The 26,045-nt window shown below is 41.3% G+C and overlaps 1 protein-coding gene across 1 annotated transcript; it reads left to right on the forward strand.

Annotated features, from left to right (window-relative positions):
• Positions 1 to 18,969: 18,969 nt before the first annotated feature.
• Positions 18,970 to 23,454, forward strand: heyl (hes related family bHLH transcription factor with YRPW motif like). The gene is made up of 5 exons (XM_041809743.1): positions 18,970 to 19,155; positions 20,971 to 21,037; positions 21,121 to 21,204; positions 21,601 to 21,682; positions 22,055 to 23,454. The coding sequence occupies exons 1-5, from the start codon at positions 19,076 to 19,078 to the stop codon at positions 22,726 to 22,728; spliced, it is 987 nt and encodes a 328-aa protein (XP_041665677.1). The 5' UTR covers positions 18,970 to 19,075; the 3' UTR covers positions 22,729 to 23,454.
• Positions 23,455 to 26,045: the final 2,591 nt, after the last annotated feature.

Genomic DNA, 26,045 nt, shown 5'->3' on the forward strand with positions numbered 1-26,045 from the left:
TTTTGACTGTCTTTGCCCTAAATAGAAAGCTGATAGTGGAATTAAGTCTCACATGACTCCATGCAATAAAAATTAATCTCCTTCATAAACTTGAATGATAGTCAGCTTCCAAGTCAAACACTCAGATGAGGCTAGTTTTACAGCGGCTAATATTAGCCGACTCTTAAAAGTCCCAGTCATGAAACCAGGCACATTCGCATGCACGGCTGAGGGGACCCAGCGGATTAACCCTGAAGTCTTTCATTTTTCACTTTCCCCCCTCTCTCCCTCTTCTCCTCTCTGCGGCTCGTAAAAGATTGTGTCCCGTGTGTGATGTGGCGGAGGAGTGCAGTCAGAATGAACTGATTACGGACGAGGGCCGGCGTGCCTTTGAGTCATGGCACCGAGCGACATTCCTCCACTTAAAATAGTAACAGTTGGCTTTTTTCAGGTTTGTTTTTCCTCATCGGAGGACTCTGGGGCATCCTCCAGTGGCATTTTTTGCAAATCCAATCATAACCAGATTCTTTCTCCTACTTCTGCACCCCTTCCCCTGGCCTTTTATTCTCTTATTAGAAGTTTGTTGAATCTTGTGAGGAAAATTGGCTCAGCGTGGGAAAGGCAGAATTCTTTCAGAGATGGGATGTGTTGTTTTAGAGTCGTGAGCATTGTTTTTGTTTCAGCATGAAGAGAAAAAGTGCCACTTTGTGCCAAAACCTCATGAAGTACAGATAAAAAGCGGCTGAGTGAGAGGGAGGCCGCAACACCGCGACAAAGATATGGGCTGTCTAAGCAAAGAGCTTTACAAATGACGATCTCCAGGGGGAAAAAGGGGGGAGACAAAATAAGGGAGGAAGAGGAGAAACAAATGTGGATGGATTGGTGGGAGAAGGAGGAGCAGCCAGGAGGGAGGGGGCTCAGATGAGAGGGGGAAACATTCCCCCTTGCCCACATTAAAGACATAAAAAAGAAAACAAACAGAAAAACATGTCTGACATAAAGAGGCTGGTTTCCGCGGCGACAGCACAATGGCTGCCTGTGGCTCTCGGGGCCCTCGCCGTCCCGTCTGGGGCCCGGCACCAGCGAAAGTCACCGCAGTCACAGGGCCCATCAGCGTGTGTGAAACATGGTGAATGTCATCATGGGCCTCGTACTGTGGGAACGGCCATGAAAGGGACCCCACTCGGAAGCCACAAAAGTCCTTTTCTGCTCCTTCTCTCCGGCTTTTAGCCTCTTTATTTATCTGTGTGTAGGGGAGCCGGATGAGGAGGGGGCCTCTCTCTCCCTCTCTCACCCACTGACAGGCAGCATGACCCATCACTGCAGCCCTCCTGCCCTCTCGGCACCTCAAATCACAGCTGCCACTATCTCAAACATATATACTGACTGTGTCTAACCCTGTTCTCCAGAGGTTTATTCACACCTCATATCAGCTCAATCGCATCATTAAAAACACAAAGCAGCTCTTTAGAAGCAGTCTATAGGAACAAACATGGCTGCTCAGGAATGCCTCGTGTTTCCAGGTTATTCCGAGTAAATTGCAGAGACAGCCAGACAGGCAGTGCCACAAGTCCCAGGCATTCCTTATGTGGCTGAAGGGCAGATAATTCCCGCATGGGTCCAGCCTGGACAGTGCCAAACGACTCAAGTGCCAGTTCCCATGCCAATCCCATCCTGACCCGAGCGACGGAGTCCACAGCCACAGGCTGACGACCAGAAAAGACACATACCAGTAAGAAATCAACTCAGTTTTTTCAGGGAGGGATGTCAGGGGAATGTGCACACAGCCGGGCAACATGCAGGGCTTCTCCGACCACAGTCGGCTCTTTATGCTCTCTCTGCAGGGGAGATGGACAGTGAACAAACATCTGACTTCTGAGGAGTTTGGGTGGAAAGATTCACAAACAGGATTGTCATTGTTATTCTCTGTGTCAAAATGACAAAAAGCAGTACAGCGGAAAACGTGAAGAGCTCACAAAAAAGATTTTTAAATTCAGACGAACAAGGAAAAGTGAGGAATAACTTCACACTAAAAACCGAACAAGCTGAATACTTTTTTAAATAATAGTTACTGGCATATTTATGTTGGGTTAACTTGACTTTCATAAGTTAAATTGCACCAAAACTTTTCTACACTAAAAAATTCAGTTTAACCCCGAGGCATCACTCTAATTTACTGCCCTTTAAAGCCATTAAGGACAAAAATGTCCACTTCCAAAAAACTGCTATAAAAACTTCACAGATTCCTATTTTTTATGCTTTTTTTTTTTCCATAAATCTCTTAAACAACTTCAGCTGTGCTAAAAACTACCAAACATTCAATCATTTTAAGGATTTTAACCCTTTAAATACCAGTTTGATTACTTAAAGTCAATGTTGCTTTTTATAAAAAAAAAAAAGTGAAAACAGTGTGACATCTTCCTAAAACCAAATGTTGGATGGCTGGGGCGTTATTTCTAAATCCAGCCTGGACATGTCAATGATTAGCCAAAATGCTGACTTTGAGGCATTTTTAGTTTTTGTGTAGCATCTGATTTAAAATTTACTACACTCTCGAGCCATTAAGGACAAAAACGTCCACTTCCAAAAACGGCAATAAAAATAGTATACATTAATATTTTTTTCTGCTTTTTTGGGTCAAATCTTTGAATCATCTTCAGTTCTAATCAAAATGATCAAATTTTTAGGATTTTAACCCTTTACATGCCAGTTTGATTACAGGATGGTCATATTTTTTCTAAAATAACACACAAAACAGTCATTATTTTCATCATAACTAATGTTGGGGGGGCCTATGCTTGAAAAGTCTGTCATTTCATTAGTTTTTGTTCTTGTGTTATTGAGCTTATTAGGCTATTTCAAGATAGTGTTTGTAAGTGTGCATGATTGAAAATGATTGAATGTTTGGTAGTTTTGTGCACAGCTGAAGACATTTAAGAGATTTATGCAAAAAAAAAAGCAGAACAAATATGAACCTGTGAAGTTTTTATAGCAGTGTTCCCCTGGCCTCTTAGAGCAAATGAAATTTGAATTGAAAAATTTACCTAGAAAGAAACTCTGTAGCAAAAAATTAGACCGTATGCACTAACACAGCCAAACTGGTGAGCAGAGAAAGAGGAAAAATTTGCCCAAATGGAGTAAAATGTCCCTAGTGATGCCTGAGGCTTAAATCCAACTCAAAACAACATGTTTTTAGTTTTCTTCCTTCATTGCAGTTTTCCCACTGTCACTCTGACTGAGCTCCAGAGATCCTGTGTTTTGATGGGACAAAGTCCAGAAGGGCAACCATCATTGCAGCCCTCCACTGATCTGAGGTTACGGCAGAGTGAAACAGAAGCCTCTCCTCTGTGCAAAACTATGGAGCCCCAGACATGATGTAAAAATAAATAAATAAATAAATTGTGGCCACAATATAGCTATAACAAAATACTAATTCATGGCCTCAAAATACCAATTTGTGGCCACGAAGTAAGTATAATGTGTGCACAAAATACTAATTGATAATACTACTATCATTCCTGGACAGCTGGGTAAGCAAATCAAGTGCACCTTCCTATCCCGGCGTCTATATTGTGGCCACAATTTACATTTTTTTTGACCATGTCATGTCTGGGGCTCGGTACATAACACATGAAAGGCGTCACAAAAAAACTCCATTTGAGAACCAAAGGGTCCGAATACTTATGTCAATACAATATTTAGGTTTTTTATTTTTCATTTATTTGCAAAAAATTTCTAAAATCAGTTTTCACTTTGTCATGATGGGGTACAGAGTGTAGATTCATGAGAATTAAAATGATTTTTTTTGACTGTAGCATCAGGCTGCAACACAATAGGATTTAAAAACTTTCTGACAGCACTCCAGCAGCTGTTCATCAGAACTAGACAACAGTTCTTCATTAAAGGGGAGCAAACAACCACAGTAAAACCTCTTCTTGGTGAAAACTATGGTTTTGCTTCTCTCCAGCTTTGTCGAGAGCTAAATTTACCAGCTCTCCCCGCTGACAGTGAACAGTAACAATGGTTGCCTGTCAGGCTTGTGTCATGTTCTTTTCCCACTGATCCAGGAAGTCCTCTACCATTATGTTCGGTATATCATACACTCAACAGAGTTGCTTTCTTTCCGTGTTAATGTTGTCGACTAAAACTATGACTAAAAATGTTCATCCACAGTCTTTTTCATGAGAAAGACTTGACTAAGACTAGTCAAAAAAGATCTTTGATATCTAAAATCGGCTAAAAGTAAGTTAAGTTTCCATCAAAATGTCAAAAACCAGACTAAAATGTGATTTACTTTTTGTCAGACATTAAATTCCATATTTCTCCACTGTGGTTAAATCTGTCAAAAACACATTCATCTGTAGCTCTTCTGTGTCACCTGTAGAGAGCAGGGACCCCAGGTTTGGCAGGGTTCATAGAACACACTGGCATGATTTGGTACGAGATTTATGCATGTGGTTAAACGCTTGGAATAAAAAAAAAAAAACTACAATGTTTTTGATTTTTCATCTATTAACAGCAGGCTAAAACAACAAAGGGTAGAAATAACTAAAATGTGATAAAAGCTAAAAAGACATTTAATCTAAAGACTGAGACTGAGACTAGGATTAAAATTAGCTGTCAAATGAACTCAGCTTCCTACAGGCGGGATGTTTCTCTAACTTCACTCATGGTGCAGAAGTGTTTCAAGGGGACATATTGTGCAAAAATCACTTTTTCAGGCTTCTCTTACAAAACTTTGTGCTCCTGGACTGTCCACAATCCCCCCAAGAACCAGTACAAGTTTTGGAGTTTATAGAGTTTGAAATACGCACATCCGGTTGAGGAGACAAGTCGAAGCATAACAGAGAGAAAGAAAGCGAATATTAGTGAGAATACTCACAATGCTGGGAGGAATAGAGGAATATTCACCTTCTACCATGACTTCCAGTCATCCAGTGAGACCGTGGGTGCATCTGTTGGCACCTGTAGTGAAGCCGATGCTTTGCCTCAGCATGTTTCCACCCTACGGGGGTGGCGAATGCGAATGCCGTAGTGGGGGGCACAGGGGGACAGATCCAGGAATTTTTTAAAAGGATTCTTCACTATTGGGAGATAGGGCTAATGAGGGAGGTCTGCGCTCTCCGAGTGCTTTTCTAGTTTGGTAATATATTGAGCATACTGATTAGATAGAGGAATCACAAAAGTTTGAGCAATTATAATACAACAGGCTTTAAGGGGTTAATACAGAAGCCCTTGAGGGCCATATATTCACATTTATTATTTACTTCGTACGAATAATTTCTGTCCATTTTCTCGTAATCTCAACTTATTGTTTTTGTTGTTATCTTGAGATAACACTCTGGTTTTCTTGTGATAACGACTTAATTGTCATGTTATCCTGTGATAATGGGTTAGTTTATCCCATTATCATGGGAAAATGGACTAAATAATAAATGTGAATACATGGCCTTTTAGGGCTTCCATAGTCTTACTTTAAACTGAAACTGAAAAAAAATGAAAAACAGAGCTTAAATAGAGCTGAAATAGCTGTTTTAGATTATATTTTTTATTTAAAAAACCTTTTATAATATTTATTTAGACTCAAAAATCATTAAGAGCGAGCCCTAATTTACAATGATGTCAAGGAGATAAAGAATAAAACGAATACATCAAACATATTCTAAAGATTTAAAGTACAGTAACAAGATTAAAAAAAGATGTAATACCAATCAGAAATTGAACACCAAAGCTATTTAAACAGCTGCAATCAGAGCATAAGAAATGAATGATCTGGAATGACCCAAAGAAACCAGTTCTCTGATTTTTAAAGTGCTCTGTGAGCTCCAAGCAGATGGTGCAAAGAAGCTAAAGGCAGATCTACCGACTCAGAATGAACTCTGTGAACCTGGAGAGTAAGCCCGTCATTAGAGCGGCTGTTATGAGCCCCAGAGGACCAGGCTAACACCAGGCTGACACCAGGCTAACACCAGGCTAACATGGAGATGTAAGAAGGAAGCGTCCCAATGAGAGCTAAGAAAATAAACGTGTGCATGCAGGTCACGTCTCTCAGAGAGCGACGACCATCCAACCTCACTGTAAAGGATGCAGTGGTGAGTGTCAGAGGACTCTCCTGTGATCAACCTGAGCGGAAAACAGCATCAAGGGGTTTAAAGCTGCAGCTAAAATATCACTGTAATCCAACACTGATAAAGGAAATGTCTCCACCAGGGTTTTTCTAGAACACAGAGGAAAGTGTTATTTATTTCTGTTCAGTCTTCCAGTGTAAAATACTACTAATACTAATACTCAAATACCGAATACACTATTTATTCATTTACAGCATGATTTATAAACACAGAAGTCAATACTCCAGCTGCAGTAAAACGGCACAGTTACATCTGGGACAGACTGATGCAAGAGCATCGGTGTACAGGCATAGTTATTCTTCTGTTTTGGTTAATCTGTTGAAAAATGCACAAGATTATTCACAGAAAGTAGAGCTATAACTGGGGATTAATCCATGAATATGTGCTCCCTTCCTTCCCTGTGGGACAAACCTTTTAACTAGAGCAGGTAAAAAACTGAAGCTGGGGTCAATATACAGAGAAGGCCTACTGTAAGGTAATGTGTTTGAATTAGGGCTGTCAAACAATTACATTTTTCATCATGATTAACCTCAGATTATCTGTAGTTAATCATAATTAATCGTACCCTTTTGACAAATTTTTAAATTCCACTGGTTTGATTTTTAAAGGTTTTTTCCCCTTAAACTAAGGATGCATGCGTGATGTTTTAACATTAATGTTTAAGGGTCGGACAGCCTGGCCAGTTGAGTGGTTTCATTTTGTCTGCGAGGTGTTTTATTGGAAATAATTACAGGATATTTTGTTAAAGAAAATCAAGCACCACTGGAGTAAAACACCAGCACGTATATCAGTCATATTTTAAGACAGAGCTGATTTAGCCCATCAAATGAAGCCTAAATGGTATGAAATGAGGAGCCAATCTGAGCTTGATCTGTCGCTGAGCTGAGCCAAGTGAACTTCATTTCAAAACAAAAAGTTTTTTTGTATGTAATATTATTAATCAAAGTCAACAATTAGTGCGCTATTTTTTTTAATCGCGATTAATTACATGTTTTATTGTCCCTTTCAATATGCTTTGTTAAGGAAAGTCAGCATCTCCCTGCAGCCACAGTGATGTAAAATAAGTCCAACACTGCCCATAACATCTCATTTTACTTTAAGAAACTGCAGACAGCTCAGTGGACGAGTCAACATCATCTGGACCTTTCTAATGTACTCAGATGAAATTTTCAATCCATTACAAGCTCTTCTTCTGCTAAGTTCATGTTAAAAATGATTGATCTACAGTATTAATGAAAGCAGGTCTGTAGCTAAACAGGAAGTCAACTACCAAAAATTAAAGACAGTAGAAACATCAAAAATGATACAAAAACAGTTAAAAATGCAAAATAGTGGAATTTTAAATTGCAAAAAGGATGCTATTAATTGTGATTTACTACATAAATTCTGAGGTTAATTGTGATTAAAGATTTTAATCTTTTGACAGCCCTTGTTTGCACTTTTAAAATGTTTTTGAAGAGAAATAAAAAATGTATTATAGATACTGTATATCCGTCCTACGTCACTAAGCATCTGGTCTCTATGCAGTTTAATCATTACCTTCTATATTGAGTGGAATCTTAAACCTAAGGCCGGTTACACACCGACAAGCGGTAACTACCCTGAAAACCGCCTCCCCACCGGAGAGGTCTCCCAAAATGCCAAGCATTTTTTAAAGCGGCTGCTGCCGAGGCGGTAATTACGTAGAGGTGCTTCGGTGAACGTCACAGCAGAGCCCACCCACAAGTCCATCACAAACCCCTCCCCAAAAACATGTAGGGTACCTCAATACGGTTCCATTGTCAAAATAAGTCCCCCTAGAAAATACGTTTCAATGGTTGGTTCCACAGTTTTTCTTCTGGTTGTCTTTGTACTTTGTTGTAGAGCTCAGGATATTCCGACACCAACATTATGAGCTCCTCCATTGTTTGCTTTCATCCGTGAAGCCTGCTATTTCTGGGTTATCTCCATCCTTTGATGTGATTGGCTGCTGCCAGGTGGCTGCCGCCAGAAAGTTCAACACGCTGAACCCCGAGCGGCAGGGCAAAATCTGTGCGCGTTCACATGGGCAGCAACCGCTTCTGGGTCCTACCGCTGCGATTGAAACCACTTCCCGTCTGCCATCCCTTCCATCATTAAAATGAGTGGAGGCGGTGAGTTGCCGCGCGGCAGTGTGAAAAGGACTTACGTCCTTCTTGTCATTTTAAAAACTTTATCGATATGTTTCACATGTTGAACAGATGTCTTGTCTTACATACAGTGCATTCATAAGTATTCAGACCTCTATCCACTCAGTACTCCATCATGACAAAACGAAAACAGATTTGTAGATATTTTTGCAGGTTTGTTAAAAATCAAAAACTGAAATATCACATTAGCATAGGTACTCAGACGCTTTAAAACAACACTGTAATTTTAGCTCAGATTCCTCTAATGTCTAATAATTACTGACATGTTTCTACACCTTGACTGGAGTCCATCTGTACTAAATTAAACTGACTGGATGTGATTAGGAAAGGCACACGCCTCTCTATAAAAGGCCTGACAGCTGACAATGCAAATCAGGGAAAAATTACACCTTGAGGTCAAAGAGATAGGATTGTTGACAGGCACAGATCTGGGGAAGGCTACAATTAATGTCTGAGCACTGTGGCCTCCATAATCTCGAATGGAAAAATTTTGGCACAACAGGACTCTTCCAGGAGCTGGTCGTCCCTGAAGCCCTCCGCTGATCTGAGGTTACAGTAGAGTGGCTAGATCGAAGCCTCTCCTCCATGCAAAACGCATGAAAGCCTGCACAAAAAACTTCATTTGAGAACCAAAGCGTCCAAATTCTTAGGTCAATGCTATATTTCTGTTTTTGTTTTTCATTCATCTGCAAAAATTTCTAAAATTCAGTTTTCATTTTGTCATGATGGGGTACAGAGTGTAGATCAATGAGAATTAAAATGAATTTTTTCGACTGTAGCATCAGGCTGCAACACAATAGAATTTAAAAACATTCTGAATGCACTCTAGCATGGGCGTAGCACGGGGGGGGGGTACTGATTTCCTGGGCCCACCGTAGGGAGGGGCCCTTGAGAGGGCTGGAATGAAAAGTATGTTTTTTATTTTTTATCTAAGGCCAGCCACACACTACAGGATTTTAAGCCCGATTTGGGGCAAGATTTGCCTCCCCCAACGATCGTGGGGGCGTATCCTGAGAGGAGCCTCGTCGCAAACGACTGTTTGTCCGAGTAGTCTGCATGTTTGTGGTGTCAACACGATTGTTTCACTGCTCCAAATCAGGTCGTAGCCTCCAAAGTCCTGAATCGTAAATATCAAACACATTTGATATTTAAGATTCTAGGTCGTAGTGCTGCTGACGGAGTACCCACAACAGACCAATGAGAGCGAGCAGACTGGGTAGCGTCACAGCCATATCATACGAACTTCACCACTCACAGCCATGAACACAACTTCAACTTAATTTCAGCCATGATTTCATCCTGAGTCTTTTCCTTGTATTATGATTTCTGCTTCACAGCCTGGACAGCGTGTTGTGCAGAGACAGCAAGACAGTATCAACAGACATCCATGTTTTTTTTTTCGGGGGGGGGGGGTCTGACCTGACTGTCTGATCTGACAGTCTGGCTGAGTTGTCTAGTGTGTGCGTTCAGAGGATTAAAGATGAAAAATCTTTGGAAATTGTCCTTAAGTCTGTGGTCTCCCACCGTTTTAAAATCGTTTCAGATTAAAAAATCGTGTAGTGTGTGGCCGGCCTTAGTGATTTGTGTCATTATGAATCAAAAGCGACTAAATGAATCTGTCAGCAGACTGAAGTTTGTATCAAATAGAGTAAACACAACGCTGGGGGGCCCTGTTCCTCCTTAAAAAATGTCCAAATGGTGCATTCTAGTACTACAAAAAAATGCAAGCAAATTTGATTTCACCATAGTGAAAATATTACTCATAAATGGGGAAATTATGGTTAAAAAATACATTAAAATGCATAGATATTTGTAAAAATGACACATTTGTTGCTTGGCTAGCAGGCTAATGGGGGCCCTGTGTGATATTCTTTCTGGGGCCCAAAATCCTGAGCTACGCCCCTGCACTGTAGCAGCAGTTTATCAGAACTTGACAACAAAGCTTCATTAAAGGAGAGCAAACAACCACAGGAAAAGCCCTTCTTGGTGAAAAATGTGGTTTTGCTCCTCTCCAGTTTTGGCAAGAGCTGAATTTTCCAACTCGCCCCACTGATAGAGAACATTAACAATGGTTTCCTGTCAAGCTTGTGTTATGTTCTTTGCACCCCACGGTGGCACACGGCTTCTATGACACACGTTCCAATGAATGTGACGGACAACACCCTCTGATTTTTATTTTTTTGGAAGGGCCCTTCCCGGACACTTTCTATGGGGTGTTGCCCACATGGGTATGAAACATACCCCATGCTATGGATATGTGAAACAGCCTATCTGGCGTGTTGGGTTAAAAAAACAGTGTAAAAATGATCAAAAGCAGTGAATCTGATCAGTGATTCAGTCTGACACGAACGCAGAGACAGTCACAAACAAAACGTCCCACTGAGCCGGTTCCATCTCACAGACTTTCAAACAATAGCAATAGTCATGCATCAGATGCAATAATTGCAGCTGAGTGTTTGTTCCTTATAAATTGTGGGCATCCACTCTCCACATTCATGTGAAGGGGTTGCGTGTGCTTGTATGAATCCGTTCCTGTCACATGTGTGCGCATATCCCTAACGTTCACACGTTCGTATTGAAGCTGCGCATGTGTGCGTGTGTGCGCAAATTGTAAAAGCATGAGCTTGTTAATTTCAATAAGGGACTCGGCCTTGTTGTGGTTTGGAGGGATGGGAGGGAGAGGACTTGAAGTGGCCGACCAAGATCGCCAGAAATCTCCCAGAATTCCATCCCAACAACCAGTGCCAGCTTTCTCTCTCTCTTATGTTCCTCTCCCTTTACACACCCCCGCCATGAAAGCATTTTCATAATGAACTTATTTATTTATTCATTCATCTTCTTAATTACTTTCCACTCCGTGCATGCAACTCGCCTCGTGCTGGAGCGACTGGGAAGTGTGTCAAGAAGCATGACTGACAGTTGTGATTTCATCTCTAAGAAATGTTGATACAGAGAAAAGTTATTCTTTGAAGAGAAGGGGGGGGGGGGGGGGGCGGCTGATAAAAATAACAACAGAGAAGATGCCTCGACTTCTTGGACGTCTCTTTATGTTTTCTGAAGCTCAAATAAGATCCAGATCTGAATTAGGGCATGATGGGTAATGAAAGGATCTGTAGACGGGGGGTTTGTTTGCAGGGAGGGAAAAAGGGATTTCTCTTTTGTGTTGGTCCTGACTCATACTCACCACGCTTTAATCCCCCCTGGTGATGGTCACACTGATTACTGACACTTGGATGTTGCAAAACACACTCACATGCACATGTTTTAAGTTAGGTTATTACTTTACACGTATGATATGATAAAATGCAGGCAGTCAGGGCTTGGTTACATCCAAGTGAAATAAACAGAAAATACAGGCTTATGGAAAAATCCTCTTAAAAGACACAAAGAAAAAGAAACATCTGGAGTAAGAGGTTTAAATCAGAATGCACTTAATTTCATTTAAAATGCTGGTTGCAACATATGGGAGAAAAATATGCCATAAAAAAAAGGCATCTGACTTAAAAAAACAACAGGCGCTCATGCATTGTAGTATGTTTAAACTAACACGCCCTTCCAGTCTGCCAGGCAGGAAGAGACGCACTCAGCTGGGCATTGTGTGGAAGGGGGCATGCCACTTGGCCTCTCTCCGTCTTTCACACAAACATGTGCACACACAGCTCGGTTAGGCAGGCATCGCTCCCAACAACGGGCGCCTGGGCTTCAAGTTTCCATGGCAATTCAGCAATCTTCCCACGGTGGCAGCGGAACTGAGCGCTAAGTGCAGCACGGAGCCCACTGTGGGTGCATGAGTGACGGAGTGCGAGCGCACAAAGGGCGCTATCTTGTCCAGTGAAGAGCCCAGATGTTCAGACACTCACTTGGATGATTCCTCTCTTGACCTCTCAGGCCCTGCCACCATGTCTACACTAAAACACAGCAGCAGGGCGTGGAAAGTTTGGTTCTGGACTGTAGCATGTGCCCAAGATTTGGTTATTTTTGGGGAATTCATGGTATTTATTAAACAAAAGACAAGTATCAGTCACAAGTCATATTTTAACTTAATCAATCATGCGATTATTTTGAGCTTCCTTTTATTTGGAGGGCAACGGACAGTGGATAGAGAAGGATATCAGGGTAAGGAGCCATAAATCCTGGGCATAACCCTACTGCTCAGCCGCCACTTCTCCTACAGAAGAAATATTTAATTTACAGCAATGAAACTAGAGAAAAGGGGTCATGCCATAAACAGTTGCAGTAAGATAATGGTAAAGTTGACAAAAATGTCTTAATGGTTCAAATAGTTAACTTATCCTCCTTTTTTGGAATGCATTTTTATTTCCTCCCACTTATCTGGGATTATTTGAACCTCATAAATTTAAAGCTTGACCTTTGACTGTGAAAACATATTTTTGTAAAGTTCCCGTACAGTTCCCGACATTTCTTTTAATAATCCTCTAGTTTTTCAATGAAACTTTATAACAAACCTAAATTTTAACTAGAAAAGCACTTGGAGACCGCAGACCTCCACTATTAGCCCCATCTCCCGATAGTGAAGAATCCTTTAAAAAAATTTTCTGGAGCCGTTCCCATGTGCCCCCAACCACGGCATTCGCCAATTACTCCCTCACCGGGGGGGGGTGGAGACATAGTGAGACAAAGCATCGGCTTCATAATGTGTGGACTGTCATGGTGGAAGCATTGCCTGCCGGTGCCAACAGATGCCCTGACAGTCTCACCCATGGTCTCACTGGACGACTGAAAATCATGGCACAGGGTGAATATTCCTCTATTCCTCCCAGCACTGTGAGTATTCTCGCTACAATTCGCTGTCTTTCTCTCTGTTACACTCCGACTCGTCTCCTTGACCGGGCATGCGTCCTTTAAACTCTATAAACTTCAAAACTTTGAATAGAAACACACCCACAAATGCTGCTGGGATTGAAGTTACTCATGTCCGCCATCTCCTGGTGTAAAGTGGTAAAAGCGCAGACCTCCACCATTAGCCCTATCTCCCAATAGTACAGAATCCTTTCAAAAATTCCTGGATCCAGACGGTGATCCAGATCACTCCCAAAATCAAATCAGTTCTTCCTTATGCCATTTCTGACATTTCCTGAAAATTTCATCAAGACCCATCCACAACTTTTTGAGTTATGTTGCTAACAAACTAACAAACTCACTCAATCACATAACCTCCTAGGTGGAGGTGATGAAAAATCCGAAATTCGAAAAAAGAATCCCCCAAACACCCCACAAATCCACATTTTTCATGCAAATACTCAAAAATTTAAAAGCAAAAACACTCCTAATGAAGCTCTAAAAATTTTTAAAAAGTCACGCAAACTTTCAATGGAAATTCTGGAAAATAAATGAAAATATCAATGGAAATTCCTGAAAATTTGATAGCAAATCCTCCGAGTTTTTTGATGAATAACTTAAACTTCAATGGACAGTACAGACAATTTTCTCAAAAATTCTAATTGTAGAAATTGCTATCATGTTGTCAGCAAGAATGTAATGTCCTCATGTGTGCATGCATGGTCTTAGGAGGTTAAAAAATAAGATTCAAGTAATGTTCCAGTTGAGGTAACTTACATACGGTTATGGAGGCGAGTCAACCAAAGTCCATTAATTCCTTTGAGAATCCGTTATATGCAACATGCCTGGAAAAGTCCTCCCTATGTAATAATTTGTCTGCAATATGTCTCTAATACATTAAAAATTTTAACGTTTGCAGTGGATTTTGGAGAGACCATATGAAAGCATGCTAGCTAACTATCTATCGAACAAGCTTCTAACTAGCTAACAGGCTATGAAGAGTCACGTTTATTTAGAGAGGTCTGGCTGCAGACTAAACATCTCTGACAGCCACTCTCGCAGACCGCTCATTTGAGACGCTGACTGTGTCAGAACAAAATACATGCTAAAACTTTAAAAATAAAATCAGATTTAACTTCCATGTAGGGTTATGGTAAGGGTAGAGGTAACTGTTAAGATACCAAAAGTCAAATGTTGAAAACCTGATTATAAAACTCAGTGAACTCAGAGCTCAGTGAATTCCAGCGTGGTACTGTGATAGGATGCCACCTGGGCAACAAGTCCAGAGGTGAAATTTCCTGGCTCCTAAATATTCCACAGTCAACTGTCAGTGGTGTTATAACAAAGTGGAAGCCATTGGAAAAAAACAGCAACTCAGGTAGGCCACGTAAAATGACGGAGCGGGGTCAGCAGATGCTGAGGCGTGTAGTGTGCAGAGGTGGCCAACTTTCTGCAGAGTCAGTGGCTACAGACCTCCAAACTTCATGTGGCCTTCAGATTAGCTCAAGAACGGTGTGTAGAGAGCTTCATAAATGTGTTTCCATGGCCGAGCAGCTGCATCCAAGCCATACATCACCAAGTGCAATGCAAAGCATTGCTGCAGTGGTGTAAAGCACGCCGCCACTGGACTCTAGAGCAGTGGAGACGCGTTCTCTGGGGTGATGAATGGTGCTTCTCCATATGGCGATCTGATGGACCAGTCTGGGTTTGGCGGTTGCCAGGAGAACGGTACTTGTCTGACTGCATTGTGCCAATCGTGAAACGTGAATAGGCTTTACAGTTGACACTGAGAGCTAAAAGTTGTTTTAAGGGCTTGTTTTACCTTTAAAACAGTTAAATACACAGTTTAGCTGAAAAAAACGTTATGCCAAAAGTATTATAAAAGGTTTTTTTAAGAGTAAAGGGAATATTAGCTAGCATAGCATAGCTCTTGCTTTGTTAACTTCCTAAAACACTTGTTAGCAAACTCTTAGCTTTAACCAGTGCATCAGCAGTTGAAATTACTAGCATATAGCATTTAATACACAAGTGATTGAGCTAAAAGTGGTTAAATAAATCTTGTAGTTAGCCATGACTGTCTTAGCATGGTTAGAAGTACTTGAATATGTAAAATAGTGAAGTGTGATAGCTGGAAATAATTAGTAAGCAGTCTAAATGGTCTCTGTTGGTTAAATTGCAGATGGTTAAAACTGTTAATTTCAAACATCTTACTTCAGCCACTCTAAGTGTAGCTGTAAACATAATGTGATTAAGGCTGTTTGAGCTTGTGTGACAATGATATTAGGATACACCAGACCCAGGGTGCCTTCAGCCTGAGAGTCTCTCTCACAGCCCGCTCATCTGAGACGCTGTCTCTCTCAGAGCATAAACACACACTGAAACTTTAGAAATAAAATCAGAATAAACTTCTGTTTTAGGGTTATGGTAAGGATTAAGATAAGGGTTAGGACACTGACAGTTAAAAGTTAAAACCTGACCTGCAAAATCTAAAGCTGGTCCTCCATGAGAGCATCCTAATGCAGCATGTGTAGCTTTGTGTAGCTTATGTAGCTCTGTTAGCTATGTGGATAACATTGGCAAAGCTCACAAAGTAGCTACATAAGCTACGTAGGTGTGTCGTCTATGTAGCTTCATTAGCTTTAGCTACATTTGCCAAAGCTCATGTTGCTAAAGCTAACTTAGCTACTTAGCAAAAAAGTAAGAAAATTTGTGTTTGGTAAATTATTTCTTTTTGTAAAATGCTTCTTGGCAATAAATCTTATACCGCTGGAAAGCCTGTTTGTTTCTCTTTTAAATGGAGCTACATTTCACACGCTACTGAGGCTCCTGTTTGTTAAATGAATAAGTAATTGTCAGTATGTCTTGTTTCTTCAAACTTCAATCATCCAATCCACCAAACACCAAACAAGAGTCAAAGGCAGAATCAGCTGTTTGACAATGGCAGAGAAGATTTGGCACATTTTTCATGGGCGCAACCCACATACTCAGCTCTGCTGCTCATCCCACAAAAGCATCATCCTTACAAATGTGGCTCAGTTTAAAAGGGTAATGAACAGGCTTTCCAACGGTATAAGATTTATTGCCAAGAAGCATTTTTACAACAAAAAAAAATCTACTACACACATATTTCCTTTCTTTTTGTGCTAAGATTAAACATTGAGCATATGTATTAACATTAACTATGAAGCTAGAGTAGCTATGTTAGCAACGCAAAAGCTGGCAACCGTTCACGTAACTAGTTCTAAAATAGATCAATAAATAATTTAATCCAGCATTAGACCGCTGACCTTTTTCTGTTATATTTATAAAATGTTTAATCTGTAATGTTTGCTATGTGGTCATTTCATAAGTGTAACTGCCAGACTTTGTTTATGAAAAAGTTTAATTAAATAAATCTTAAACACTGTACTGGCAAATTATGGCAGTTGCATTGAGAAAGAGATGCCGTCTCAGATGATATCTGAGGGCGACCATCAGAGATGGACGGTCAGACTGTCTTGTTAACCCCTTAAAGCCTGTTGTATCATATTTCATACATACTTTCATGAACCTCTGTCTAATCATTGTGATCAATAATTTACTAACAAAAAAATTCCAAATACAATCTGATAAATGATTTTAAAAATGCCCTCAAGGGGATTATAAGTTACTAAAAACACCTAATGTATCAATGAGAGGTAAAAAATATATCTGTTCAATTTTATGGAAATTTGGATTTTTGGGTAGAAAGTGAAATAAACATTTCAGTTCCAAAAAATGAGAATTTTCTGGCTATAATTTGTGTATTCAGGCTTTAAAGGGTAAAGCATTGCAGTTCACTACAGCAGTGGTCCTCAACCTGGGGGTCGCTGGACCCCAAGTGGGGGTCGTCAGATGCCTTTCTAAAAATAAAACATATTTTTAAAATGATTTTAAATTGTTTATTTTAGACATTTTAAATAAAAAATATATACAGTGCTTAACAAATGTATTAGAGCACCTGTCATATTTGTCTCAGAGACCATCCAGCATCATGAAGTGCTTTAATGCGGACTCTTTCATTTTCAGTGAGCTCTCCACATTTTACCATTTTGAACAGGAATGAGGAATTTCAAACTGAATTCACCCAAATTTGAGCCGGCTCACTGGGCTTCTCTGAGAAGTCAGAAATGAATCAAGCATAACATTCAACCACTAAAACTCATTTTTCTCTTCGGGAATGACAGTAAATAACTATAATTTGACATATTAATCAAGAAATATTTATGTGCTTTACTATTTTTTCAGTTTTTTGTAAATCAGTAAATTTGAAAATTCATGGATAACAATAATAATTATATTTTAGCATTAAAAATATCATTTGGGTTAAAGAGCTTCTACATGTTGGTGTATTAACCATTGCAGAAACATCAAAAAGGATTTTGGTAATTACCAATGCTGTTAATTTAGGGCAGCTGTGGCATAAACCTTACTTTGGTTAGGGTTAGGGTGGTCTAATAAATTTGTTAAGCACTGTTTATATGCCTAAAATTAGTTAAATGTAAAATTATACATGGTCGGGACCATGAGGCCTAGGTTAGGTCGTGCCCCAGGCCTGGCCTGTGGCTCCTTTCCCTCAGGCCTCTCCCCCATTCTCACATCCCTGTTTCTCATTCTATCCACTGTCCTCTTAGAAAATAAAGGCATTAAAAGCCCCGAAATATAGGCTACCTTTACAAAACATAAAAACATAGTCTTTTGGTGAGACTACGCTGTATTCAAAGTAATGTTAAAAAACTGTTCAACTATGCCTAAAAAACCCTAGGGCACAGTGGAGGTCCCCCGTCTCTTGCACCTATATTTTTGGGGTCGCGGGCTAAAGAGTTTGGGAACCCCTGCTCTACATGCACTCCATCTGCAGAGGCTGCAGTCCTTGCAGCACAGGTTCAAATCTGGCTTGTGGCTCCCTTACAGCATGCCATCCCCCACCTCTCTCCCTATTCTTGACTCCTATTGTCCCACGTACAATAAAGGCATAAAATCCCATAAAACCCTTGTTGCTGAAAGTAGGCCTGTTTACACCTAATTAAAGCAATATGATGCTACGATAAAATACTTTACTGTCTGCCAGATTTGCTTTGCTGATCAATGACAGCTGCATGAAGGTGACGATTTGGCCATTTTGCCGTCTCTCTTTCCGTTTGTGTCTCACAATCACTCATAAAAACTTGCTCAATAACTCCATTCTTCCGAGTCAGCTGTGTGATGATGTGGGAGTCGAGCTTTATGCACTGTCACACACTCACTTTTCACACTCACTTATTCCCACACTCCTCACCTCTTTCCTCCCCTCCCTCTGGCTGCCATTGTTCTTCAGCACAGTGTAATTAAAGGAGCAGAAAGAGAAAGAAAAGGAGGATAGAAAGAAGGAAGGAAGGAGAGCGGGATGAGATTGGAGGCTAATTGACTGAGGATGACTGAGCAGAGGGGGTGGAAAGATGGGGCTGTAGGGGGGGTAGGGAGGGAGGGTGACAAGCTGGGGAAGGCCAGATGAAAGGGAGGGAGGAGGGACAGGGAGAAGAGGCGGGGGAGCCAAAACTGGCAACCCTGCCCCAACTGCCAAAGTCCTATTTTGTCATTGGGTGGCTGTGACAGAGAGAGGCAGCCAAGAGAGAAATAACAGAGAGAGAGCGAGAGAGTGAGTGACTACCATTGGATGCCAGTGATAGAGTAAAGACTAAAGCAGCTTGTGAATTTTCTTAGTTGCCATGGACCCTTGGGGGTCGATCAAGTGGCGCTGCTGACTCACAGAGAAGAAGACAGAAGACGCATGAAGAAACAACAAAAAACCAACAAGTGACAAGAAGTAACTAAGGACAACAAGGCTTTTATAAGTAACAGCACAGGAGAAGCAGAGCGAGGGGCACACAGGGACAGAGCTTTCTCCAGAGACGTCTTCAGACACGCAGCAGAGGACGAGATTACCCAAAATCCATCAGGTCAGCATCTATACATCCATCCCTCAGTCCAGACGGTGCAGACATGAAGAGACCTCACGACTACAGCTCCCCTGACTCGGACACAGACGAGTTTATTGACGTGGGGCAAGAAGACAGCTACTGGTGAGCATCCTCCACCACACCTGAGCTTGTCATACACTCCATCCAGTGAGCACTTTACTCCATATACAGCTGCTATTTTAGATAAAGACTTAAGCTGGTTTAAGCATATTCATTAAAGCATTTTTAAAGTTAGATGAGACATTGCACACACGCCAAAAGTCTGCAGGAAAAGTTTCCGAATCTGCAAAGTTTTAAGAGTTAATTATTTTGCATTATTGCGGTTTGCTTTGGCACACATTAGAGCAGACCTGGGAGTTAGAATGAAGTTTAACTTCAGGGCAAAACTCACAGAAATGTTTTGGACTCCCTTCTTGATTTTAAATGTATATTGTTTGCTAATTATTCTTTCCAATGTGAGTTAGTTTAAAGGTTTAAAACGTCATTGCACAGGGCTAAAACTATTTGCAACGTCTGACATGTGTAATGCATGCAGTCTATGCATAACTTCTATTCTTGGAAAACTTTTTCTAATGAAAATCTATTCAAAGGTCATCTAAATCAGGGATATAGTTAATGCATCAAATATTTCTGCAAATGTATTAGTAAAAATAGTTGAAAAATACTCATAAATAAATAAATTCAAACCTTAAATGAACTTAAAAAATAAATCAATCCTGAATAGATCAGGGCCTTTTGTTGCTGCATAGAATAAAAGGTATGGCATGTCAGATAAAATATTTTTAAAAAACAAAGTAGGACAACCCAGATCTGTGTTAGGATTTTTAACAATTTGCAGAAACATAAGAAAATCTGTGTGTAAATCCTGGAAAACATAGTTTACTTTAATTACATGTTACAGGTTTTATTTGCTGTCAAAAAGTAGGGTTTAAAAAAGTTTTTTTGCATACAAATTTCTAGGGATACATTTCTTAAAAATTTAAAATACTTATCAAAGGGCAAAGTAATTTTATTTTTTATTTCAAGAAAAATTCTTTGAAAATGAGACTTAAAATCATTTGATCTTGAGTTGATCATGAAGGAGATGTTTTTAAAAATGTCCTAATAAAATCAGAATCATTCTTGCCATGTTACTTTATGGACTTTAGCAGAATTAACTCCCCTGTTTTTGAAGTAAACGAAAATTTATTAAAGAGAATAATCATTAGAATTTCATCCAACAGTGCAGCCGAGCACACAAAAAAGGCATTCAAAGCTGCAGTGGTTACATCACAGGCACTGAACAAGCCCGTAATACCAAAGAGGGACTGGATAAATCAGATTGCTGTGTGACACGCAAACAGAAGACAGTGCCGCCTTTTCAAGTCATCAAACATAAACCTAAACAAAAACACACAGCTGAACTGGCAGCCTTCATGTTCAAATCTAATAGAGAGTCAATAAGTCTTTGGTGGGGCAGTTTGAAGAGAACTCTGAGCTGTCAGGACTGCAAGATGAGCGTTCACAAACAAACACAATCCATATTGAGTGAATGTACTCGGAGGGAGCTCAGATCCCAAGCTGCATGCTGGAGCCCCATGCGAGCGAAAGCATCGCCCCGAGGCTATATAATCATCTTCTAAAAGTGCTTTCACTCAGATGGAAAGAAGAACAGCATGTCATTTCACTGAGACTAATGTCCAGAAACGCATTAAACCAAAAACAATCTCATCTTCCCTCCTCTCCCGGGCACTCCTCTGCCGTTCTGTACCCAAAAAACAAATTAGATTGAAGCGGGCTGATGTGCCATCCTGCCTCTGTGTCACATTAAGGAGGGTAATAATAACAATATGCAGAAGAATCAAAGTTACTATGCTTCGTTCTCTGTGCCAGCGTCTCATCTCTCTGTTTCTCTGTCTCTGTGGCTCCATGCTGCAGCCCAGTCACCGGGTCCATGTCTCCTGGCAGCGCCTCGCAGATTCTGGCCCGAAAGAAGAGAAGAGGGGTGAGTGGATTATAGACTCAGATCCTAATCTCTTCAGTCCTGACGTTTTTACGTTGGCCCTGACCGTCCCTGTGCTCCTCTAGATCATAGAGAAGAGGCGCAGAGACCGGATCAACCACAGCCTGTCAGAGCTCAGGAGGCTGGTGCCCAGTGCTTTTGAGAAACAGGTAACTATTCACAAAACAAGAACCAGCTCACAAGATTAAATTTAGCTGACAGAAGGGATGAGGCAGCATCAATCTTATGCAACTGCATATATTGTTAGGAGTTATAAAAGAGACTAAACTTAACACTGATCCCTCTGCATGATCTAAAAGCAGACAATGTGACTTTCTTTGTTATTTTTAACGACTTTCCTTGCCGCTACAAAGGAAGATTCCAACAAAGCAATTTACAGCTTTTAGGCAGAAAGAGCATTGGTTATGTCTGTGGTTACTTTTACATCAGAAGTGGTTAAAGGAGCGGAAAGAGAGGGATGCATCACTTTGTCCTCATGGAAATCCACACAAAAATGCTTGCATGTCATAGTTATTTTTAGGTAAAATATCGCTCTTTTACTGCAGGGTTCATCAAAGCTGGAGAAAGCAGAAATCCTGCAGATGACTGTGGACCACCTCAAACTTCTGCACGCCATGGGAGGAAAAGGTGAGACTCCTGTTTGCAATTTCATTTTCTAGTCTTCTGTTTTCTCTTGAGCATGGATGTTCAGATCTTAAAAATGCCGCACCCTCCCAAAAAAATGACTAATATTAAGATTTAAAAGGAGGAAAAAGCCTCCTCCCAGTGGAAAGAAATGCTTGTTTTTTTGCTACAAATAATTATTATAAACACAAGTTTCTCCCACTAAAACTTCAGAGTACATTACACTTTATTTTCACTTAATAGAATTACTTTGTTTACTGTTTTGAGTCTTTTCAAGCTTAAACTGCTAAAATGTGAAGCTTTGCTTGTCAGGACTGCCTGCATTCCTTTGCTGTTATTCACTGAATCCTCCCTATCCTTCTTTCTGTCTTTAAGGTTACTTTGATGCGAGGGCACTAGCAGTCGACTACAGGACCCTGGGCTTCAGGGAGTGCGTAGGAGAGGTGGTGCGGTACCTCAGTTCCCTTGATGGAGAGTCCCCAGACCCGATAGGAGCCCGCTTGGTCTCCCACCTTTCCCACTGCGCGAGCGAGCTGGACCCTCTCCTCCTGCAGTCACCCCCTTCCTCCGCCCTCCCCTTCCCTCCTTGGGCGTGGCCGGCTTTCCCTCAGATTTCCCCCTCCTCACCGGCCTCCCCCTCACCTGCTTTCCCAGCCGGGCGCAGGGATCTGGCTCTTCTGGGGAGCTACCCGTCGCCCGCCTCCCTCCGACTCGCCCCCCTGGCTGGCTGCCAACAGGGCGCACCGCCGCTTCTCGCGCCCACAGTCCACAGGGTGCCATCCTTGGCAGCTTCCACGGTTCTGGCCCCCTCCAGACCCACCCAGCCCTCCCCTCACAGTGCCACCAGTGCCTCGCCTCTTCCCCTCCCCACCTCTTCTTCTTCCTCCTCTTCTTCTACCTCCGCCTCTAATTCATCAACATCCTCCACTCCTATGCAAGTCTCATTCAGACCATTTGCACCTCTGGGGTCTCCCACAGTCCAGCGCAGGGGCTTGAGTGGATCAGCCAAGTCATCCCAAGGATGGGGAACTGAGATCGGAGCCTTCTGAGAGTCTCCTTTTTGAAGTCTTTTACAAATGAACTCTGTATAGCGGACATGGAGCTCCCATGTATCGAGTAAAGCCAAGTTCAGACCAAAGATTTGCAAGACTGTTTTAGAACGTCGCTTGCGACACTTGCAGCTGTCTGCAAAACTGTGTGATGACGTTGCCTGTGATTGAGTTTGTCAAGTCACAGTCAGCTTGTTGCAGGAAGTTGCAAGCAGATAGATGTGAAAGGGGAACTGGGCGTCTACTTTTAAAAGACTGTAAATGCAAGCAATTACCTGTTCAAAGTAAGATAAAATCATGCTGTGGATGAGGGAAATGATCAGATTTTTTTTGTTCTGTTTTGTTCTTTTCACACTGAAAGTTCAGCACATAAACACAGGCTTTGCACAGAGGCAGGACATGCAGCACTATACCAGCTGATGAATGAGAAATTCTGCTGCAAGATTCAACTCATCACATTGTGAATCTTTGATCTGAACTGGGCTTTAGATACCCTCGGAGGAAAAGTTGAAAACTTTGATGATTGTCTCTGATTTGAGGGACTCTAAAGCCATATCAAGACTGTGGGTGAAGTCTCAAATATTTACAATTTTAAAAGGAATAATGAAGGAATGTTAGGGAAGAGTGCTGAGTAAAGACATTCATGATGTTGCTTTTTACATACAGAAAATCAACAGAGCCATATATATATAAATATGCATATGCATCTCAACAGATAGACGTTGAGCTTTTACTGATCTTCAACTGTGATATTTGTTTGTAATTTTAAAACATTTATACATTTCATTAAATTTTCCAACTTTGAAGAATGTTTGACAAAAACCTTTATAAAGACAAAGAAGTGCCTTGAACTTTTTCGTGGTTTTTGTGTTTTTTACAGTTCAAACAAACGGAGACTTATGCAAACGCTACATGCAATTAATCCAGACGACAAAGGAATGTTTGAAAGCTACACGAATTATCCATGTTAGTCATGTCTGCAAACACGGCTCACATGTTCCCCAGCCGTAACCCCCTCGGTATGAAAGCTGTCTCCAGCGATGGCTGATGGGAGCTGTGGTCTTGTGGCTGCAGAGGATAAACATGGTGGGAGCTGGTGATGTTTTTGGGATGCCGCGGCGAGGCAAACAGACCCATCACTTTGCCCTCTAATTGGCAGTCCCCTGTAATTAACTTTACCCTCATATCAGTCCATGTATCTTCCTCTCCTCTGCTTGTCTCTCTGCCATTCTTTCTCTTCAATCTTGTGGTACACCAGCGGATATCTTCTCTCCCTGTTTGTCTGCGCCACTGTCTCCTTAACAATGGACAGCCAGTAAAGACGAGGGCGAGAGGGAGGGATGGAGAGACTGAGAGAGGGGAAAACAAAGAAAAAAAAAGATCTGAAGGGCTGTGGTTTGGTGACTGATTCGGCGTAGACGTTCAATAACAGGCTGGGAGGGAGGCAGGAGACAGGGTTAAAGAGAGATGAGAGGGATTGTAAAGGTTTAAAAGGACAGAGAGAGAAAGAGTGTGAATCACTGAGAGAGGGCCAGTACATAGAGGGCGTAGAAGAAAACCTCCAAACAATGATCAATGACAGCTGCAACGCCTTGTTTCTTAACTCTGGAGTCTTTTTGACTGTTTCACATTTGTAATACATTAAACTTTGCTGAATTAAAAGTTACAATGCTGCTGGCCCCTGACATTTCCCAAAAGCGTCCTAGTTTTGCATCTATAATGCTGGACAGTCCTCATCGTCTCTCACAGAGCAAGCTTCCTATTGGACCAATCTTAGATGTTTAGTAGTTCACTAGAAAAGCACTCAGAGAGCACAGACCCCAGCAATCAGCCCTGTCTCCCAGTGGTGAAGAATCCTTTAAAAGATTCCTGGATCCATCCCCATGTGCCCCCCACCATAGCATTCGCCGATTTCTCTCTCCTGGTGGGGTGGAGACACGTTGAGGCAAAGCATTGACTTCACAACATGTGGACTGTCCTGGTGGAAGCATTGCCTGCCGGTACCATCAGATGCACTGACAGCCTCACCCATGGTCTCACTGGAGAGGGTGAATAGTCCTCTATACCTCCCAGCATTGTGAGTATTCTCGCTACAATTCGCTGTCTTTCTCTCTGTTACGCTCCAACTCATCTCCTCGACCGGGTGTGCGTCTTTCAAACTCTATAAACTCCAAAACTTTGGATAGAAACACGCCCAAAAATGCTGCTGGGATTGAAGTTACTCATGTCCGCCATCTCCTGGTGTAAAGTGGTAACAGTGCAGACCTCCACCATGAGCCCTATCTCCCAATAGTACAGAATCCTTTAAAAAATTGCTGGATCCAGACGGTGATCCGGATCACTCCCAAAATCAAATCAGTTCTTCCTTATGTCATTTCTGACATTTCCTGAAAATTTCCTCAAAATCTGTCCACAATCTTTTGAGTTATGTTGCTAATAAACGAACAAACTAACAAACTAACAAACCATCCTGAGCACATGACCTCCTTGGCGGAGGTACTTAAACCACACTAAGCAGGTTTTAGGTTGTTATCAGTCAGGATGAATGTGCCGCTCTGTGGTGCTGATCAAGGGCAACTAAGGCGAAAACCCAACACTGATCAACGACAGCTGTAAGGCCTTGTTTCTTCACAGTAGAAAGACTATGGCAGTTGAAATTACACTCTAAGATAAAATAAGCATTTGGACACCTGACCATTACAACTAAAGGACTGTAATGCAAATACATGCACTTTGATATGGAGTTGGTCCCCCTTTTGCAGCTCTGACAGCCTCCACTCTTCTTGAAAGGCATTCCACAAGATTGTGGAGTGTATCTGTGGGAATTTGGGCCTACTCATTCTGCAAAGCAGGGGTCATCAACTCCATTTTCATAGAATCATTCAGACCAGCTACTGAAATAAACGGAATATAAAATCAACATTTTTGTCCAATTTTGAGGGTTGATTTTGTCCAAAATGAACCCTCTATGGTAGGCAATATGATGCCAGGTGGAAAAAAAATATTTGTGGTCATAAAATACACTAAATAAACAATGTGGACCCTGTTAGGTCATCAGGTTAGACCTTAATTCAGAATCTAAACTGAGTTTGACACCCCTGCCTGAAGGCAACACTGGCCCATAATGGTGTGGAATGAACAAGAAACAATATCATTTAAAGGCTGAATAGATTTTTTTCTTAAAGCATATTAAAAATGCAAAGTAGCTGCAACAGGTTGCAATTCATGTTATTTGAACTTTAGTATGAAACAAACTATTTTTGATATTATCATACTCCAGTATTTCATGACTGAATGTTGCCTTGTGGGAATGTTCG

Source organism: Cheilinus undulatus, linkage group 16, assembly GCF_018320785.1.
Source record: "Cheilinus undulatus linkage group 16, ASM1832078v1, whole genome shotgun sequence".
NCBI lineage: Eukaryota > Metazoa > Chordata > Actinopteri > Labriformes > Labridae > Cheilinus > Cheilinus undulatus.

Bases quoted from the DNA above. Each gene is read 5' to 3' on its own strand.
- heyl (XM_041809743.1), top strand. From the start codon at position 19,076: ATGAAGAGACCTCACGACTACAGCTCCCCTGACTCGGACACAGACGAG. The intron at 21,205-21,600 runs GTAACTATTCAC...CTTTTACTGCAG, and splicing joins CCAGTGCTTTTGAGAAACAG to GGTTCATCAAAGCTGGAGAA. The intron at 21,683-22,054 runs GTGAGACTCCTG...TCTGTCTTTAAG, and splicing joins GCACGCCATGGGAGGAAAAG to GTTACTTTGATGCGAGGGCA.